At 48.6% G+C, this 20479-nt stretch overlaps 1 protein-coding gene across 4 annotated transcripts in view; it reads right to left on the bottom strand.

Annotated features, from left to right (window-relative positions):
* Nucleotides 1-18097, bottom strand: part of CADM1 (cell adhesion molecule 1) — a 177630-nt gene extending 159533 nt beyond the window's left edge. For 3 of the 4 annotated variants that reach the window (XM_082778057.1, XM_082778058.1, XM_082778059.1), the window contains exon 1: nt 17939-18096. In XM_082778057.1, the coding sequence (XP_082634183.1) occupies nt 17939-18053 (115 nt within the window). In that variant the 5' untranslated portion in view covers nt 18054-18096. Of the gene's footprint in view, nt 1-17938 lie in introns of all 4 variants that reach the window. The other variant, XM_082778060.1, reaches the window with a different exon arrangement.
* Between the last annotated feature and the right edge of the window lie 2382 nt (nt 18098-20479).

The following is a 20479-nucleotide window of genomic DNA, read 5'->3' as shown; positions in this document are numbered from 1 at the left end:
ACTAGAGAGAGTAAGTGGAAGAGAAGCACAACAATGCTGTAAGAGAAGTCTAAGTTTCTCCGGGTTTGTTTAAAATAGTTTGCATCAAGCCACAGTTTACTGAAAAGGATTGCTTCCTCACTTGCCCCAACAGCCACAAATCTCTTTAGAGACAACATTGCATTACACCCACAGAAAGTTTATGCAATATAGTGAATGTTCAATACGTTAGTCGTGTCTCCAAAGCATTGTTTTCTTCATTTACTAAGCTTCAGAGATGTTCATTTTCCCTGAAAGAGAAAAGGGTTAATGCTAGACCAGAGCTACACATGTACTGATGCAAGGCTTTCACACCAAAGCTTCCTTTTTCTTCTGTATCAAATTCACATAGCATGGTCTAGTACCATCTAGATTTGTAAAGAGAGTGTAGTTATTTGGTTGTCAGAAAACACACATTTGGCAGATGCTAATCTGGGTGAGTAACGAATCTCCACCCATCTATAACAAAAAGGGCCTGGAGTCCTGTGACACTACAGCGATTTACTGAAAGCCTGAGGAGGCAGCAAGATCTACCTCTTAGGATGCTTTTGGACTGTAACTGCTCAGCAGTATCTAGCTGGATGATCTGATCACCTTTGCCAACAAAAGCCCTGTGCATCATGGCAACGTCTATATGCAAGTGGGCCCTTTTAGAGGTTTTCTGCCTTCTTTCTCACAGCTACAGGCAAATATTACATGCATAGAGAGACAGCCTCAACAGCAGCTCAGACTGCAACACGGAGCTTCCTTCCCATTCCTACCAAGCTTGCTTTAGACAGTTAGAGGCATCCTGCAACTCAGCTCCCAGATTATGGAAAATCATCTTTTAGAAAGCTTTCCAAAATCACTGCCTGCCTCCAGAACTTTCAAGAGACTCAAACACATAGCAAATCAACCTGACCACACCTTCCAGTTCTGTCTGTTCATTTGCCTTAGGTATTTTTCGGAACTAGACCACTTTTAGGCCTCCCTTCCCTCGCCTGGTTCAGGATGGTTCATCAAAGGCCAAAAGGAAATCTGTAAGACAGCTAATTACACAGCTTTCACATTTACCACCTTCTAATGAACCGAATTCACAGAATTTGTCATCAAGAATTTAACAAGACTTATCAATAGCCACATGCAGCAGTCACACTTGCCTATAATTAATACAGACCCATAAAAGCTTCAACACTACCCCAATCTGGGCTGAGAGAGCGAGTACAGACATATTAGTTGACATTTCCTGTTGACTGAATTAGAACATCTTTTAATGAGGCTCACTTCAAAACCATTTTAAATCCATTTGCTCATGTCAACATCAATGTACGCAGCATTATCTACCAATTAGTAAACCGGAAAGTATTCTTTAGATAATCTAAAATCTCAGTAAAATATTCAACATGTCATTCATTTACTACAAACTGCCCTATAAAAACAAATTACTGGAACCAGCTGTCACAAAGCAACAAGTATCTAAGGACAGAGTGCTTTTTTTCAGAAAGCATCTAAGTCATTAATGTTAACACACCAATGTCATATCTTCATCTCATGCAGAAAACGGTCGTCCCACATGCTGTCTGTCTCAAAGGACCGGGTGAAGCAACTACGAGCGTTTATACCACGATGTGAATACAAATAGCTCTGTCTTGGAGTACAGGAGGTCTTCCCAGTAGTCAAATGTGAGAGCTGGGACAGCCTCTGCCCTCCTCTTCCCTTCCAGTTCCAAGGATCTGACTTCTGTGCTGTTCCTCTTGGCTCTCCTGAAGCACCACAGCACTGGATGCCCCATGGTGTGATGGAGAGGCTCGTGACCCGAAACAGGCATCTTCTCAGGTGTGTTAGCAGAGTCCTGCCTGCCTTCACAGGTTTATTAGGAATTGCCAGATTAAGTGATAGGAAGGTGTTTTCCGGTAGATCAGCTTGGCAGGGATCTTAAGTGGCTCACTATGTTCAAGCCAACTACAGCGAAACCATTCCAGGAGCACAGCTCAGGTAGGGCACTTGGCCAGGCTCACCCCAGCCAAGCTGACAACTGCTCGAGAAGGGTTTCTAAGGAGCCGAGCTCACCCAGCACCCACACAAGCCCTGCCCAGCAGCGTGCACTGCAGCTGCTGCATTCACCCAAGAATATCGTACCCCAACAACTCCCTGCCAGCCGCAGGACTGTGAGCATCGGAGAAGGGAGGAATCTGAATGCCTTGGCAGAAAGGTTGGTTGGTTTGTTTGGCTTTGTTTTATTTATTTATTAAATATTCACAAGAAAACAAATCTCCTCTTTTTCCCCTCAAAGTTTTTCAAGGGTATAAAAGGAGGCTTGGAGGTTTTTTTATTTTTAATCTCTGGAGTGTGGCAGACCTGTAAATCTTGCATTATGCTCTGCAGAGTGTCAGGCTTGGGCTTCATCTTGGTCTCAGATTAGGCTCCGGAAGCAATGAATCTTCCATCAAGGAGGCCATTACCAACACAGTTTTCCTTCATTTTGGACTGCTTTATCCCTGATTGTATTATCAAAAACTTATCTTCAACCTTCCCTCAGCTGTAAGAGGCTCAGTAGGCCTCCAGGCTTTTCAAATATTCATCAAGCAGGGAAGCCAAAAGCTGAAAAAGCAGGAGCTCCAAAGATAGGACAAGCTGTCCTGTACAACCCAAGATTTTGATACTGTAGCACAATTCTGTGCTTTTTAAGTATATTACTTACCAGCATTACATGTCCCTTTGAAAAATCGATTTGACAAAATCCTCCAATTTAAATAGAGCAGCATTTTGATGGTCTTCCACTTACGATCCTTCCAGTTCTTTTCATTTAACACTGCTGTTGCAAACAAGCAGTCTGCAGCAGCCTCTCCTGGGGACAAGATTAATGCCTTCATCTCACCGAAAGGGAAGGCAGGAATTCTGCCCGGTCCGTCACCTTCACGGCACGCACGGTGAGCCTAACTTGAACTTCACAGCCCTCACAAGAAACCCTCAAAGCATGCTTCAGACATGCTGTTTCCTCTTCCACTGATTATCCTTGAAGCTCTCAAACCCACACACAAGATGATGGTAACTGAAAGAAGCCTCCAGTCCTCTGCCATGAAGCCTAGGTTTAGACTCTCTCTAGGACAGGAATCGTCTTCGCTATTTGCAGTGACCGAGACAAACGGTCACCAAATCCCCAGACACTAAAGCAATACAAAGGAAACAGTTTACAACGTGAGCAAGAGCTACTGACAACTTGGCATGCTCTCCTTTCAGAATTGTGTTTGTTTACATTGTACCTACAACTACAAAACCAGAGGAATTTAGCCTTATTATGGATTCTACTGCAATACTGGAAACCCAGTCTTAAACCAGCAGCAGGTACATACTTCCCGCACAGTTGTTCCCATCTGAAGACACACCTGAGCTGCAGGAGAGCTCCCTGGGGCCCTGCAGCATCCAAATCCCCCTCATGTGTTTGATAGGACCACTCTAACGAGGACGCATGAGCCAGGGTTGTGCCAGAGCCGTGACACTCTCACAGCAGCTCACACTGCACCCTGACCCGAGGGACCACACGTGCAGGAAAATGCAGGCGCTGCAGTCAACACCTCAGCCCGGGAGCCTGAATCGCTTTGGTCCCAATTAGCACTTTGACATCAGGTGCAGATTAAGCAGCCGGCAGGAAAGTTGAATGACTTACGAGGAACGAATCCTGTGACAAGGGTCATACCTCAAGTACTCTTAAGTATTTGCCTTAGATTCAGGCTGATTAAGCCAGCCACGGCAATCTGCCACAGCAAATTAATGATACAACAGCCAAAGAATTATATAGTATAGAGAGGAAGAACATTTACATAGGCTGGAAATGCGTTTCCACAGACGGAGAAGAAACTAACCTTTCAGATCATATTAAAATCATGCGATCCAGAATCTCAAATTACTGTATGCAAATTTTGATAATTTAAAGGCATTTATAAAATTCAAATAAAATAGTCCATGAATATTGAAAAATGCTTAAGTGCTAAGTTAAATGACAATTTTCAAAACACACTAAGGAAATCTGATCGTAACAAACCAGTCCCATGAAATACCATATCTATCATCAACTTTTTAATTACCAATTGATCAACATGTAGACAGTGTAATAGCTTTCAGCTTTTAATTACTGAACTATCAAAATTCCAACCAAAAAAAGGAACCTCCAGAGATGAAACTGTAATGCTTGATTATTCACTGCTACATAATGAATGATTTGTTTTTAAACAAGATGTCAAGTTCCTCATGTAATCCATCTGGATGTGTGACTCTGCAAAGCTTACACTGCCCATATTAAGTACTCAGGATTCCTATCCTCCCTTTTTCCTGACCCCACAAGTACAGATTTTTTCCCCCCTCTCAGGCAAAAACACTGCTGAATCAAGGTGCTGAAAGGCAAACAAATCAAACCGAGCTGCAAATCCAGACAAGCAACTCCATCTCCTACCAAAGGGACTGGTTTTGCAGTTGCAATTCATCCCTCCTGAGAATAAATAGATATCCCTTCCTACTTGTCTATATGCCTGACAAAGCAGCTCCAAACTGAGAAGTGCCTTTGCTGAGCAGCGTGCACAGCTCTCATTTCACACGTACAGTGCTGCTGAGATGGCTGGTATCCTGAAAAGCTAAGGCCATAAGAACTGGGACACAGATCCTAGGTTTTCCTCACATAGTCTAAGCTGCTGTGAGAGATTTAAAGACTGTAAGTGTTGGTATTACACAGGAAATTACTTGGACAGGGTGGGGTGAGACGGATACTTAAAATAAAAAAAAAAAGTCTGTGGTCTAAATTCAGCATCAAGGGCATTATATCTAACCAGTGAACATACTGCATCTCCATTTACCACTGCCTTGCAGCATCACACTTTCGCAAATCAGCTTACAAACTTTGATTACTTAGGAGTGTGCTGAGTTCAAGTCATCGGCAGCAAGTCCAGCACTTCATCCTCCCAGCAGCTGGCACTATACAGCACTGATGAAGCCACATGCAAGTACGGGAGGCACCATCTGTTACCTGCCTTGTTTTTCCCTCTCCATATTTGTTTGCTTTTTAAATATAATAACCACTGCCACCTTAAAATACCTCAAAATCTCAAATTACACCCCCAAACTGTCATTTTTCACTGGTCCAAAGTAGAAGAACTGAATATCTTCGGCAGCTTGAGGATGTTCCTTGTGTCTGCAGGCAGCCCTCTAGAAGCCACACCCCCTAGGGAATATTTTGCCAGATCCAGGATTACTGCATTTGGAAAGACATTTCCTAGGAACAGTCATTTGGAAACACAGGGGGTCTAGATAGATGTGTAAAACACCCTGGAAGTAATGCTATTAAACAATGGTAGCTCAGGCAGAGCGTATTAGTCAATTAAAAAGAAACTACTAGCAAATAATGCATTTGTTCCTTCAACCCCAGTGGCAACGATTAACATCGCTCACTCCAAGCCCCTTGTGTATAACATTACAGATGTTTTCTACTCATATCCTCCCCAAATAGTATTCCACATAATGGCATCTGTTCCCACCAAAAAAAAAAAAAAAAAAAAAAATCGCCTCTTATTTTTCCTTCATTAAAGCCTCAGAACCCCAGTTGTTGCCAGACAATACTTCCTCAATAAATTAGCACAATACAGCCACACCTAGGATTTGATTTCTCCATGAAAAGCCACAAGCTCATTTCACACACTTCCCTTGGGAAGCTGCTGGTATGCATAGCTTGTACAGATTTTCACAGAAGAAATTCAGTAATCAGTCCAGTAGCTGTAAGCACTTATGACAACAATATCTATCAACGCTTACCATATTTACAACTAAATCATGTAAATACAAGTCAGCTCTCCTCTGCATGCTGATAACCTGGACAAATGGATGCTGAAAAAAAAAAGTCACTCCGAGAGAAGACTAACATACAAAATCACAAATTGTGAGCAACAGATACAGATAAGTGAAATTGCTGAAGTCAATGCACAGGAGGAAACAGCAACCACTCTGAGCACTGACTGCAAAACCAAAGGGAACACCCAGGACTACTTCTGCCACTGCTGCAAGCCACGCGAGTAGTAATTTATGTGCTGTAGTTTCTCAGAGCTTGGCTTCTATTCCACACTGTCCATATATTTTCCAGAAAAATAGGAACATGTTGCTTCAATATCTACCCAGAGCTGTTCATTCTATCTGCCTTTGAATTCCATATAAATCCTAGGAACCAATTTAAAATGAAAAGATACCAATTTCAGAGGTGCTTTTTTCACTAAGATTTACCGTTTTATTATGCTTATTAAACTGACAAAAATGACTCTTTAGCTAGTTCATTCAAATTCAACTTTTACAGAGGTTTAGGCAAAAGATTTCATTGGCATTTATAAATCAGCTGAGCAAGGAAAAGCTATTCTTTAAGTAATCTGATTTTTTTGGCACAACAAAAATACTAAGTTATTAAAACTTTAATATTGTTTTGGATTGCATCTTTAATGGACACCACTTTCCTGGCCTGCTACAAGGGATATTTTATTTAAAGCAAAGAAAAACTGCATTTCGAAAGGCTTCCCTTGTGAATTCAGTGACAGTTGGAAGTGCAAGGTTCATTCTTCAGGCAATGAAACCCAACAGCAGCAGCAGCGAACAATCCACACCATTTTTCAACAATATTCCCACACCCCCTTTAGTCTGCGCTCACCAGACAATGTTCCCATTAATTTCAGCACAAAATCTTTTCATAGATATCAACACAGAGAGCCAGCGCTATAGGTCAGTCCGTTTGGCTCTCCCCAGATGGACACGCAGATGACCAGGCTCAAAATAGCTTCCTAATGCTTGTTTATTCACTGCAGAATTAATTTACGTTACTCTCCATTTTACAAAAGGATTTAAACGTGACATGGGGGTCAACAGGCAAACACGACACCCTTTTTCCAGCTTGTACCACTGCAGGAGGCAGCACTGGCCAGTCAGCCAGCACCATCCTGGGGGTCCCTCAGGGCACGCTGACCAGGACTACCAGTGACCCCATGCTGGGCTCAGACAGGGCAGTAAGGCCTTCCCAGTAAGGCCTTCCTGCTGCCACCACTGCAGGAAGCCCATGCATGCCAACAGGCCACACACCAGCCAAAGAGCCTCCACTGGTGCCCTGGAGGCCTTGCAGAAACCAGCACCAGCGCTGCTTACCACTAACCCTAACGCTCCTCCAGGAGCTGTTTGTAATAAAGTCCACGAGAAGAAACCAAGCTAAAGCAATTGCAAATAAAATTCTGGGGGCATAGCGACTGGTGCTGTGAAATTCCATAGTGAAAGACCCTACAGCATGGCAAAACCCTGAAGATTACACTGCATTTTAAGCCTGAAAGCAGATTTAACTACTCACTGCTGCTGTAACAGATTACTCATAAAAAGTCAAGCTACCTCTTCACCCACTGAGTACATACAAGTAGTGTAAATTCTTAATTCTTCAGTTATTTGCATGTACCGCAAGTTTCTTTAAGCTGCTCGAGATGTCTTACCCTCCAGATGCACAGCACTGTTCCACAAACACTGACTCATTGCACATGGCTGTGCATTCCCCGAGGATTAATTCCAGAAGTTAATAAAAATGTTGGACTCAAGCTGCCAACGTACGCCAGTTGCATACGTCCACCTATTTTTCTTCTCTATTCCTGCCTTGTTAGTCTTGCACATAAACCCAAAGAAGTCAGATTTTGGGAGGGGTGTGGTGTGTGGGTGGGAAGGAGAGGTGTCAGAGAGGAAAAGGTCAATTGTAAATACAATGGGTAGTCCACAAAACATTTGAATCTTGCAAGGAAATACATGATTAATTCTTTGGTAAATAGTTAAGTTATATTTATGAGGAGCTCTTACTAAAGACAGCCTCTGTGATCTCAACCAGGAGCAAGATCAATAGACCCATCCAACTTCAACATGAAATTGAAAATGAAAAGCTACCCAAAAAAGACAAAATAACAGCTTTATCTAACATATAAACACCCCTTTAGAGCTGCATTCTACATACATCGTGTTGTGCTAACGTACTTGAAAACTTAAGATCCAATTTACGAAAAAGAGCCTAGAGGAGGGAGGCATAACTGTGTATCCAAAATCCTCCCAGAGATTTGAAAAGCTACATCATTGGTTTTGCTATAAACCCCCTGTTTACAAGGCTCTATGTACTGCTACATAGCAATAAATGATTTGCCTCCAAGTATTTTCTTTATTTCTTGTCTACAATTTTCTCCATCCTTCCCTGAAGATGTCCAAAGGGAACAGTGTTAATCTCCTATCTATCCCACTTTAATCCTTGCTTTTATTTAAAAAAAAAAGTGCAACTACACTTGACAGGCAAAAGAAGCAGTAACTGGCAGGTTCGGCTTCAGTAGAGTTGATTAACATGTGTACATTCTACTAAAGATTATATGGAATGATTAAGACCTTTAAATCAAACTAAAAATTGTTTAAGTGGGCAGAGCTCAAAAACCTGAGCATAGGAGTCATTTTCAGTAGTTCTGCCTACTAGGTTAATGAGAAATATCCATTTCAGAACCACCCTCAGACCAGAAGCTGAGCATGGAGGAAGAACAGTGCTTAAGTGCGATATGGCAGAAAACAAAAGTCATGCAATCATCACCTTATACATCCACTCCTAATGACACAGCATAAGTCTTCATTTGAGCAGCAGTTAAGCTATTAGAAAATTAAGTTCAAAAGTGAAAAATTCAAACGACAAAGGAAAATTATACTCTGTTTTTACACACCCAGAAGAACCTTTCCACACACCCAGACTTCAACAGTGACTAAGAACAAGAAGCTGGAACAAGTTAAATGGGTTCTGCCTTATTCCCACCATGAGCTGCTGTAAGCGTTTACAACGGACAGATTAGGAGCATGCTGTATCAATACGGGTACCGACGCCAAGCCACAGAGCTTTCTGCCAAATCACACTGCTCCCGGCAGGGATCTCTGCTCCTCTCCTCCACCCACACACACCGAGCCCGCGCATCCTCTTCTGTTCCACCGTCCATATCCAGAAGCACAATCACTTCTCTCACATAACAGAGGGTATTACTTTGCAGAAGAGCAAAGGAAATACCAGCTCACTCAGCAGGATGCCCTATTACAACCAAACTACACCCACTGCTCAACTGCAAATCAAAATGTTTCCGCACATCAATTTAATTTGACCCCCTGTTGGTTAATATGTGCTAAGGAACTGGGCGTAGTTTCTGCGGACTCCGCACAGCATGGTAAAAAACTAGGGTGGTAAAAAAAAAAAAAAAAAAAAAAAAATTAATCTGCTTAGAGAACGAGTTTCTGTTAAATGACCTAGATTCTCACTGTCACCACAAAAGCACTTCCTATGATAAGAAAGGGTTTTGCTTTGCTTTGTTCCTGCTGCACCCATCCCGAAAAAGCACGCTTACTCCAAACAGGTTCAACTAACCCAAACACTCCTCTCTCTTCACACCTGAGTTTGACAAAGATGACCATCACTGACGAACATTCACAGTTTTGATGTTTGGTAACCAACTATCCACCTGACTCCAGAAGCCCAAGCCAAACAGTCGTCATGAAATGGTACCAAAACAGCATCATTCCGGATCTCAATATGAAGCAACGTAATGAAGTTATCCAGAAATCTTCCCCCAATTAAGGCAGAAAATGGGATCTGGGCATAAGCGTTTCTAACAAGCTGCTGACAGCAAGAACAACGCAGCATACTTTCTTGTTGAAGTTGCTCACAGGTACATGGCAGTGACTACCCTCAATTCTGCTAGCAGGAGCACCTACTTTACACAGTCTGGGGAAAGCACGAAGGGCAGCTCACAAGAGCTTCTCTGCTCCTGCTGAAGTCTTTTCCTTCTGACTTCATAACCTAAGTACACGTAAACTAACATGGATAAAGATATCAAAGAGGCAAGTAGTGGGAGTATAAATGAATAGCCCATGTTTAGAAGCAAAATAACTTAGAATCCAAATTAGAAAAACAAACAAAGAAAGAAACAAACAAACAAAAAAAAACACTAGAGCAGTAAGTCTCTAAATGAGAATATTTTAGGTCTTCATTATAATGAAACCAGTGAGAATTAGATGTGACCCTCCAAACAACCTAACTATGCAAATCTGTCCAGGGTTTTCGTGTTTGTCCTGGTTTATGCAACAACAACTTTGCTTAGGTTTACCCAACACAACTTCACCGCATCATTGGATTATCTGTGGCGTAACAAAAAACCTTACTTCAAGCAATGTTTTAAAAGAACTGATGAGTATCTTTTTAGAGCAGTATTCCCAAAAGCAAGCCATCTTATCTGCAATGTCCAGCAAGAAGTTGGGAATCACTTTCTGCTTTAGGAAAGTTTAAAAAAAATAAATACTTGTCGTTCTTCTACAAACCTCGACCAACTAATCCGTACGTAATGCTTGAGCAAACACAACTGTGTACCCAAAGGCAATTATAGCTTTACAACTGTACGATAAGTGACAGTTTTGATGTTATGGAGCACAGCAAACATTAGGAACTGGGATGGATGTCCACATGCCTCCAGCAGGCACAGTAGATGGTACAAGAGACAATTGTGGCTGAAGAAGAAAAATCTTTGCAGGTAAGCCATACCCAAGAGCCAGCAGCTTTTCTCCCCTATTTGACCCAGCCGAGCAATTTCATTGCCTTTCAATGGACAAAGAGCAGCTGTTGCCCAAAAGTTATCCCATGCCCCACTGTGGCAGCAGGGCAGGGAAGCGAACGCCTTTCAATAAAGCCGTGTACGTTTGCCAAGGTCGCAGATGTCTCAGTGTCACAGAACACATTTCAGAAGAGCACTACTGCAATAAAACGCATGAAGTGAAAGTGCTGTCTCTGCAATTAGAGCTGGAGATAAGCGTTCCTCTTCTCAGGTACGACATAAAGGCCGGGAGGGCACGACACCCCTTTCTTTTAGCGCGTTAGCCCAGAGCTGATGCATAACGCTCAGAGCACACAAGGAAAGTTTTCTTTCTAGCCTAATTTTAGTAGAGCCCTACTTCACTATAACCCCAGCTCCAAAGCTGAACATCACCAGTATTTAGAAGTGTTCTGAGAGGGAAGCTGCCAGGCAGCCTCATTTAAAAACAGAGAGGCAGCAACAAGCAGTTTCTCATGCTTGATCCGATTACTCTGATCTCTCTTTTGATGCTGCAGACTCACTCGTATTTCTATTACTGAACGGGGGGAGCAAGGGAAGGGGGGGAATGTCACTTTGCTGCTTGGTGCTTCTTTCTCCCTCATCACACTCCCAAGGAGGGATACATGCTGTGGTAACTGGCACAAAGTGGATGCAAGAACTGGAAGCCACGGCAGCCTCGGACCTCTCCTGCTACCGCCTGCCAAGTCCTGCTTTGGTCTCATGCTGTCCATGAGAAGATCACATCCTCGGCTGGCACACCGCTTTAAGAAAGGTGTGCTTCCGCATCAAATTTTGAGATCTCTCAGGTCCAAGCTCACGAAAGTTGTCGTGTTGTGGATTAGCACTTGAGTGCATCTTTGTGAATGGAAGAAAACCACTCGAGTCCACCTCAGAGACGATCAACTCGTGATGCTTTGCGATAGCTTGGGGAATACAGTAACACTTCCATTCTGGCTGCAGACCTTTGAAGAGATTATAAATCAGATTCGGTTGCTCACAAACTGTTAAAAAAGGGCAAAACAAGATCAAAGAGGTTCATCCACAGCCGTAACCCAAACCCAGTGTTTTATATACCCAGCGCTTGACAAGAGCCCGTGTAACTTCAGGAGGCAACGTGCCAGGTTTGCAGATCTCCTCGGCTCCACCAGCTCCATTTGCACCTCCACCACCACTCAGGTGGTCCAGAGACCACCACTGCCCACGGTGCCTCGCCTCCAGGAGCTCCCCTGCCTGCAGGGGATTAACAGCCCACGCTTCAACTCCTCACCCCAGATAAGCGCCCACGCTCTGCATGTCAGCAGTGCAGAGCTCGCATAGTTATGCTGCAAAACCAGAGGGAACGTGCAAGCTGCCTTCACCCCGATGAGAATAACGCTCTGGCACTGCCTCAAACTCTGTATACGAAACGCCTCTCTTCTCCCAGAGCTGGCTGGGGAGCCGGTACCCAGCACCTGGTGGTCAGCAGCAGATCACCGTCCTGCAGGAAACCCAAGGGGAATGAACCGCACAGTCCCACACCCTCCCTAAAAGCCAGCAAGGGCTTGCCTGTGCCCTCCGGCAGCTTAATCCTGTACACGGCACCAGACACTGTTAATGTAATTGTCAAATGCATTTTTCAAAGAGTTCCCTCACTTTCAAGATGCTGAACATACAAGAGATAAGAGAAGTTCACTGTCATGTAAGCTAATCAGTACCTGAACCTTCTCGGAGAAAACCATTTGAGCAAAACGTTCAACTACAGTTTCTTGCTATTAAGCTTCCTTTGCTTCACCAAGGAGTCTGGAAAATGTAGTAGCAGCCACGGACTTTTGCTGTCTGTCCTAGTGAAGAATCGGGCCAGTAATATAAATTGTTTAGGGCAAACACTTCACAGCTGGTCTTGGCAGGGAAAGTACGTTTCTAACACAACTATTCCCCAGCAGTGCCAAACATACACCTGCATTTTAAAGGAATGCCTGTCATCTCCTACAGCTCAGAGCCCATCGTCTCCTCAACAATTACATTTCCCTCATATTGTCACTAACAGAAGGGAAGGGGCTGACACCGACTTCAGTGATCTGGCAAAACCCACAGAAATATTAACTGCTGCTGCTTTAGAAGTTACAAAAAAAAGCCAAGCCCTGGCCATGAACACTGTTTCCATCTACCCTTCAGAGAAAGCCCTGTGAACTGGGAAAGACGCTTATGCAACTCCCGATCACAGCACTGCAATCCCCAGAGGCTGAAGCTACCCACACATGCCCTGGGAAGGTAAAAATATAAACCAGGGAAAACAACACAGCACCTCCAGATATGAACGACAGCCAACAGACACCAAGATGCACAAGCATTTCCAGTGACAAAAAAAAAATTAAGCTGAACAATCTCTTTAGTTTTCACGTTAAGACAGCCCTTGAAAGTTTTATATTTCTGACCAGAGATGTGCTTAAATACCATTTTAAATACCATTTACCTCTATACTAGTATCTTAACAGGGTGTCAGTTGTTATAGTAGCACCACCTTGAGATATCCATTAGGGTTTGATGTTATTACTCAAAATTTTAAACTACAGAAGAACGTAATCCACTCAAACTGAACTGTAGAGTAGAAATATCATACCGGCCCATGCAGGGCCATCACTGATTTCAACTAACTATCCATGCAGGCCAGTAGGAGTTCCTAGCACAGCCCAGGTAAGTGCTTTAAATAAAACAGAAAAGCCACTTGGCACGTTCAGCAGGTAAACACCAACTATGACAACACTGCTGTTCAGGTACTGTTATCACTCACGATAATACACGCTGAACAGATGAATGAGATTAACCCCAAAGTCCGATTTCCAAAGTCCCATCCAGCACACTTAGCACAGCTCCCTAACAGCTAACTCCTTTGCCATACAAAGACTTAAGACGCAGCCCAATGTGCAGCATGACGGGAAAACCAACAAGATCACCAGGTAACAAATACACGAGGAAAGACGGGGAAAAAAAGCTTATTCTGGGGGAAAAAAAGCCAAGAGAAACCAGGCAGATTCTGTTCACGAGCAGACAAACATCAGAAGAGGAGCCAGCTGCCACGTGCATCGCTTGCACTCGGGCTCTTTGCACTTGCAAACCAAGGAACCAAGCACCCAAACGCAGGGGCAGGGCTCGACCATGACCAGCCACGAGCTGGGAGCAGTGGGATCAGACACTGCACACCAGCGCGTGGCCCAGCCGCCAAACTCTGTTGTGAAATACTCCCCTTCCAATTACTACATTTTTGATTGAAGCCTCGCGGTATCTTTTTTTCAGACATGCAAAAATAGCCTCTTCCACCAGCATTCTCCCCTGGTGCCTGGTCGTGAAGCCAAGCGCACCAAAGCTTCCAAGCCAGCACTGGACGACCTTCAAAGGGCTCTGTGGTGGAGCTCCCGTTAACCACAACAGCAGCTGCTAGCTGCAGCATGCAATTAAATCGCCAGGGAAGTAACTGATTTATGAAACTTAAACAAGTACATACCACTCGTAATTACAACATTCCAGCTAGGGTCTCTTCTTCATTGCAGGTTTCCAAACAAAGTCTCTTTATTTAATGCCAGTGGGTTTGTGCCACTAGAGAACAGCACACAGTATTCCTCAGAGGAACAAATACAACTTTTTTAATGTCGCATCCCATTTCTCAGAAGAGATACAGATTACACGTCCGGCTTTGCTTGTACTCTCAAACCGCTGCATAAGTATTTACTTACTGGCTGAATTCCAGCTGCAGTGAATGCTGCAGACTTACAGCTTGCATTACATTTAAAGCTTCTGAAGTCTGTTAAAATCATATCTCCCTGAACCACAGAAAGCAACTTCATTTTTTTGGATATGCAGAGCCCCTGTATTCAAGACAGGAGTACTGCTACACTGTCAAAAAAAGGCACCAGTTGTTAAAATCCCTTTTAAAATTATGACAATAATCTCTAGAAAAGCTGGCGCTGAACAGAAACGCCAGAAAAATCTGCCTACATGCAGTATCAGAAAGCTATTTTGTAAAGTAGGTTTTTGAGCAAACATGTTATTAGGAGCATTTAAACAGTCATTTCAAAGAGAGAGCAGACCTAGCCTAAAACAAATGCTTTATTCTGGGTGGCCCCGGGCAGACAGAGGGCGAGGAAGCCGACCCATCCCTTCTTAGCCAGGCGACGGGGCAGAGCCCCGGTCCGCACGCCTCTGCCCCCCCGAACACGCATTGGGCTCTGGCACAGACCTGAGGAAGCAACGCCAAGCCATCTTCAGTTACTGAGTCAGGGCTGTTTGATTACAAAGCCTTCTTTATTTACACACCCAGAAGAGACAGAGTGAAATACAAGCAAGGAAAACAGCAAAGCAACATCAACAGACCAGAGACTGATAAGGACGGGCGCGCACAGGAGGAGCGCATCTCCTCCTCCCGGCCTCAGGTGCACCCCAGCCACCTCTGCAGAGGGAACCGCCAGCAGCCCCTGCTCTTGCCAAGGCATATCGCAACGTCCAGTGCATATCGTGACATCCAGCGCTGCCAGCAATAAACCCAACAGGTGTCCATCGGGCCAAAGGTGCGAGGAACTGCCCCCTCTTGTGTGTAGATCCTGCACAGAGCAGAGCCGACTCCCCGCGAGGCTTCCCATCCTTGGAAATCACAGGAGGCTCCTTGGCAGTGGTTTCTCAGCCAGATTGTCGTGCTTATAAACCTGTGCCCAACTGCCTACATGCAAGACAAATGAGCCCAAGCTGCAATCCAGATGGATTACTTTATTTACCAGCCTCTTCCTTGCAATTTTCCTCAAGTGTTTGCATTTCATGCAGAACACAACCAGAACGTCAGTGTATTTTCCAATGCAAGAGCCCAGCCAAGTCTCAGCGAAACCGTTGCAGATCAGAAGCTTTGTCTTGCTTGCACACAAAAGCTCCTTAGAAACTGGCTCCGTATTTACAAAGGAGCAAAGGTCTTCCCCTGGCCTATTGCATTCGGGGCTTGTTTCACGTTGGCAGATGCCGCAGCGTGCGGTTGTGACGGCTGCTTGTCCCGAGGCGCACCCGCAGCACCCTCGTGTCAGCGCGGCCGTCGCACCCAGCACCACGACCGGGCTTCGGAGCGATGCTGGCACCGCTCCTCTGAACGCCTCCCGCGGCTTCGGCTGGGAAGTTATTCTTTCTAAACTGCCGCGCAACATGGCTGTGTGCCGCCAGGCAGCTGCCGTGCTCCAGCGCTGACTGCATCTTAGCCGAAACCATCCCTCAGCTCTCGTCCTACTTCGCAGGGGTGTTACAAAGTTTAATTCACTGTAAAGCACCGCGATCAGATCAAAAGGTGCTGCAGAAATGCACGGATTCGTCTCCAGGTACCAGCTGGGTTTAAACAGAGCCCTAGCGTTGCCTATTGCCAGCCCAACCACCCGAGCTCCAGGCGGGCAGGGAAGCGATGGCAGCAGACTCCAATGCGCGCTCCAGCTCGCAGGATGCTGCTGCGCCGCGGTACAGCACGGGGCTCGTGTTCCTTGCGTGGCAAGCGGTACGGAGACACGGCGACAGCGGGCAGCAATCACTGCCAGACACCGACTGCCACACCGCTGGGTTTGTCTTCCAGGAGTACTGAAGCTAACAAACTAGTAGCTTTTAAAAGACAGGGGAGAAACGGAAGGAAATATCAAAAAAAAAAAAAAAAAAAAAGCCAGAAGTCTTCAGCGTTAAGAAGTTTTGTCTGAAATACATTAAAGCAGGACTTTTAGGATGTTATCCTTTATTCGCGACAGAGCGCTGGCATCACCAGGTAGTTATCTTCTACCAACAGCATCGCCATCTCGGTTCGTACCGTGCGGTGCCTTTCGCTATCGGAAAACATCGAGTGCACACGTCAGGCACCGGCATCGAGCTGCAGCACCCAGCCCCGGCTCGTTCCTTCCCAACGGCTCCTGCTCCAACGGTCTGAAGCGGGCTGCTACGGCCGCCAGCGGGGCTCCGGCAACCAGGCTCATGCTGCTGTGACACCGCACGAGCCCTTGGCTAAAAGCGGCCCTTAAAAACGATTTGAAACGCGAGGGAAGATGTTGGGAGGCAGACGGCAACACAAAGAGCGAGCGGAGTTATCCCCCAGCAGGGCTTTTGTTTTTATTTCAGGCTGGTTGAAGTGGAAGCTCCCCACAGGTCAGACCAACAGACAATTCCCTGCGTGTGGAGCTGAACCGAGCGCGGATCCCACAAAACCCACCTCCGCGCAAGCCCTCCGAAAAAACTACGAGGACAGCGCGTTAATCACATAAACATCTGGGCGGCTGCTGCCGAGCCGTGCCGGAGCGACACAAGTGTTTCCCCAGCTCCTAATAAAAAGGGGCTGCCACCGACGGCTCCTTTCCACCCCCGACAGGCTCCGGGGGCCGCAGGGCAGCCGGAACGGAGAAAATCGCGGGGACGGGGTCGACCCCCGGGGCCCGCAGCGGTGCCCCCCGTCGGGCTGAGCCCCCGGCGCCGGGAGCGGGCAGAGCGCGGCCGTGAATAAAGCTCTTTGTTCGGCCGCGCTGCCCGCGCCTTCGCCCCCCCCCTCCCCTCTTCTCCGTATCAGCGAAACGCAACAGATCGCTCAATGGCTCGCTTGTTCCGCCGCCTGGTCCCGGGCAAGGCACGCCAGCTCCGCTCGGCGCGGCAGCCGCTAAATGGAGCCTTGTGCGGGCACCGGGCGGCCCCGACGGGCTGCCCCGACGGGCACCGGCACGGCCCTGCTGCAAAAGACCGGGTCGGACCGGGTCGGGCTGGGCTTCCCCTGGGGCAGCGGGGGCTCGGGGCTCCGGGGCAGCCCCGCTCCGGTGCCGCCCGCTCAGCCCAAAGCCGCCGGGACGGGGCGGACAGACAGACAGACGGAAGGAAGGAAGGACGGACAGACGGAGTTGCACGCCGCTGCCAACAGGTCGGCGGCCGCCCGGCGAGCCCCCCCCGCGGCCAGCAGCCGCTGCCATGGAAACCGGCACCGAGCCGCCGCCGCCGCGCCCGCCCCGCGCCGCCCAACGCCCCCCGGCGGAGCGGGCAGCCCCGGGGGCGCCGCCACCACCGCTCCAAGCCCCGGGGGGGGGGGGGCTCCGCGGGCACCGCCCGCACCCAACGGGAGCCTCCGCACGGCGCCGCTCCCCCCCCCTCTCTCGCTGGACGGACGAACAGACGGACAGACGGACCGACGGGGCGCCCGCTGCCCCCCACCCGCCCCGCAGCCCCGCGGCGCCCCCCCGCGGACGGTGCGCGCCGGGTCCAGCCCCGGGGGGTTTTGTTGGTGGGGAGGATAAAGAGGGGATAAGGGGGGGGGGTCCGGTGCAGCGCCCTACCTCTGGGGATGACGGCGGCGGCCGAGAGCAGCAGCAGCAGCGGCGGCAGCGGCAGGAGGCGGCCCGGGGGGGCGCGGCGGGGCGCGGGGCCGCGGGGCTGGGCGCGAGCCGCCATCGCCGGCACCTGCTCGGCTCTGCGCCCCGGCCGGCACCTAGCGACCGCGCGCACCGCTAATGAGATGCGGCCGCGTCACGGCGCGGGGAGGGGCAGCGCCACGGCCTCGCTCCGCCCCGACGGGGGGGGCAGAAGGGAAGAGGGGGGGGACGGGGACGCGGCCCGGTGTCCCCCCCCCGGCGGCGGAAAAACGGGAGGAGGGCGGGAGCCCCCCCCCCCTCTCTCTCTCCCCGCTTCGGGGATGGGAAGGGAAAGCAGCGGTGGGGCGTGGGGGGCGGGCGGCGCCGCTCGCGACACGCGTGGGGGTGTCGCGATGTGCGTGGGGGTGTCGCGACACGCATGGGTGGGGCCGCGACACGCGTGGGAGCCCTTCTCCGCGGCCGCCCACCCTCGCCGACCCCACGCGTCGCGCACCCCACGCGTGTCGCAGCCCCGCCCCGCCGCGTGTCGCCCACCCGCGCCCCCCCCGGGGGCCGCCGCGGCCGGAGCCGGCAGCCGGGCCGCTGGAGGCGATGTTGAGCCTCCCAGCGGCCGCGGGAGAGGCGCGGCGAGGCCGGGCGAGCCCCGGCGAGCACGGAGCGAGCCCGGCAGCAGCCCCCGGACCGGCAGCCCCGGCACCCGCTTCCCCCTGCCCGGTACCCGGTACCCGACGGCCGCCCACCCGGGGGTCTCGGCACCCCGCAGCGGGCAGCTGGGAGCCGGCAGCGGGCTCGGAGCGACCGGGGAAGGGGAGCCGGGCCCCAGCCTCCGATCCTGAAGCACCGTGGGCCTGCACGGGCAATGCCGGGGGGGGGGGCGGAGGGGCCGTCGGGTGGTGCTGCCGCCGCTAGCAGGGTTATTCCGCGCTAAGCTGGGCGCAGGTGAGTTGTCTGCCCAACTTTATCAGCACGTCCCTGCTGAGCCCGCAGCTGAAACGGCTCCGGGCGGGCGTTAGGTCCCAGCGCAGGGCTGGGGGGAGCCCCCACCCGCAGCCTGCCCCCACCCCGGAGCGGTGCCCCGTGCCCCTCCCGAGCTGCCAAGCATCTTCGCCCTGGAGAGATGGCAAGTGCCACGTACGCGGAGTTTCAGGCTACCCTGCTCATCACGATTGTGCGACTAAGCCGGATTTATCCTCCAGTTTAGAAGGAAGCGTTTGTCTTTGTCCACGACGCTAAATTCCCTTCCCTCCAGAAGGACTTTAGCACTGGTAAACAGCTTGGGCTTGAGAGACTTTGCATAGCGGCTCCATTTGCCTCTGTGTCATCAGGCACCAGATTATCTTGTTTGTCTATTTTTAATTACATGTTTTAGACCCCTTTGTACAATATTGTGCATTATGACCTACTGCTGCTCAAACATCAAATTGGAAGACAACCCATATTAAGTAAAAAGGTTTATAATAATTTAAGTATTCATAGGGTGCAGAACAATAAGTAGTAGGAAATACAATTTGCATAATAAATATCAATATCACAACAGCTAAAACAAACCATGACAAATTATCTGCTGCTAAATGACCAGGAGATTATAGAATGCAAATTGCAAATCCTGAACTCTAGGAAATGACTTCCGTAACCTGCAACGTCTCGTTCAGCAGACAAAAAGGGACTCGAGATGCACTAAAACTGGCTGTGTTCCTGCTGGAAACATCTTATTGCATTCCATTATGCATCAACTTTAATTTCAAGAGGAAAACGATTTCCTCTGTCCTGGAAGCTTAGCCTCAGATTATTTGTCACAGTGTGTTTAGCAGTTATGATATTGAAGCGTGAGCCCCATTGGCAGTGATTGAAAGCTGTATTAAATCAGCGAGGGCTCAACTTGCAGGCAGCAAGAGACAGCAGCTCGCTAATATGGGAGTGGTAGCAGGAGCAAGGGAAGGGGAGAGGAGAGAAAGGTCTGATGAAGGTTGACCTGACCCACAAATATAGCTGATATAATTGTTGGCATTACATGACAAGGTTGCTCCCGAAGTGACACATCCCACTGACAAGCAGCCACTCATTCTTGAGACTCGCTGTGACCTGTCTCTCATGGGAGGCAGCCAGGAGCCACAGAACGATGGAAAAACCAGTCTGTTCCTGCTCCAGAAGCGAGGCTGAGCTCAGGCTACGGCCCTCGGGGTTGTGAAGGCCTGTCGGCATCCGTGCAGCACGTGGCACCAGGGAGAACCTGGGGGCCCGGGGTAGCAAAGCACCAGAGGGAACAGCCCCTACTCCCTGCTGCTTTGGCTGCTTTAGGGTCCCCCTTGCACGGCTGAGCTGGTGTAGCACAGCCCCCAGTTGCCCCCAGCGAGGTGCTTTGGTTTTCCCTTGTTGCATAGTGTGGGGGTGCTGTACATGTTGGTGTTGTGGGCAGAAATGCTGCAGCACCCCGTAACCAAAGCCCCTCTGAGCTTCAGAGGTATGCGGGTGGAGGATCACGTTTCACATCTTGTCTCTGGGTGG

The sequence above is a fragment of the Aythya marila genome (assembly GCF_965140915.1).
Source record: "Aythya marila genome assembly, chromosome: 23".
NCBI classification, from domain to species: domain Eukaryota; kingdom Metazoa; phylum Chordata; class Aves; order Anseriformes; family Anatidae; genus Aythya; species Aythya marila.
Note: the sequence above shows the minus strand (reverse complement) of the source record. Positions and strands in the feature narration are given on the sequence as shown.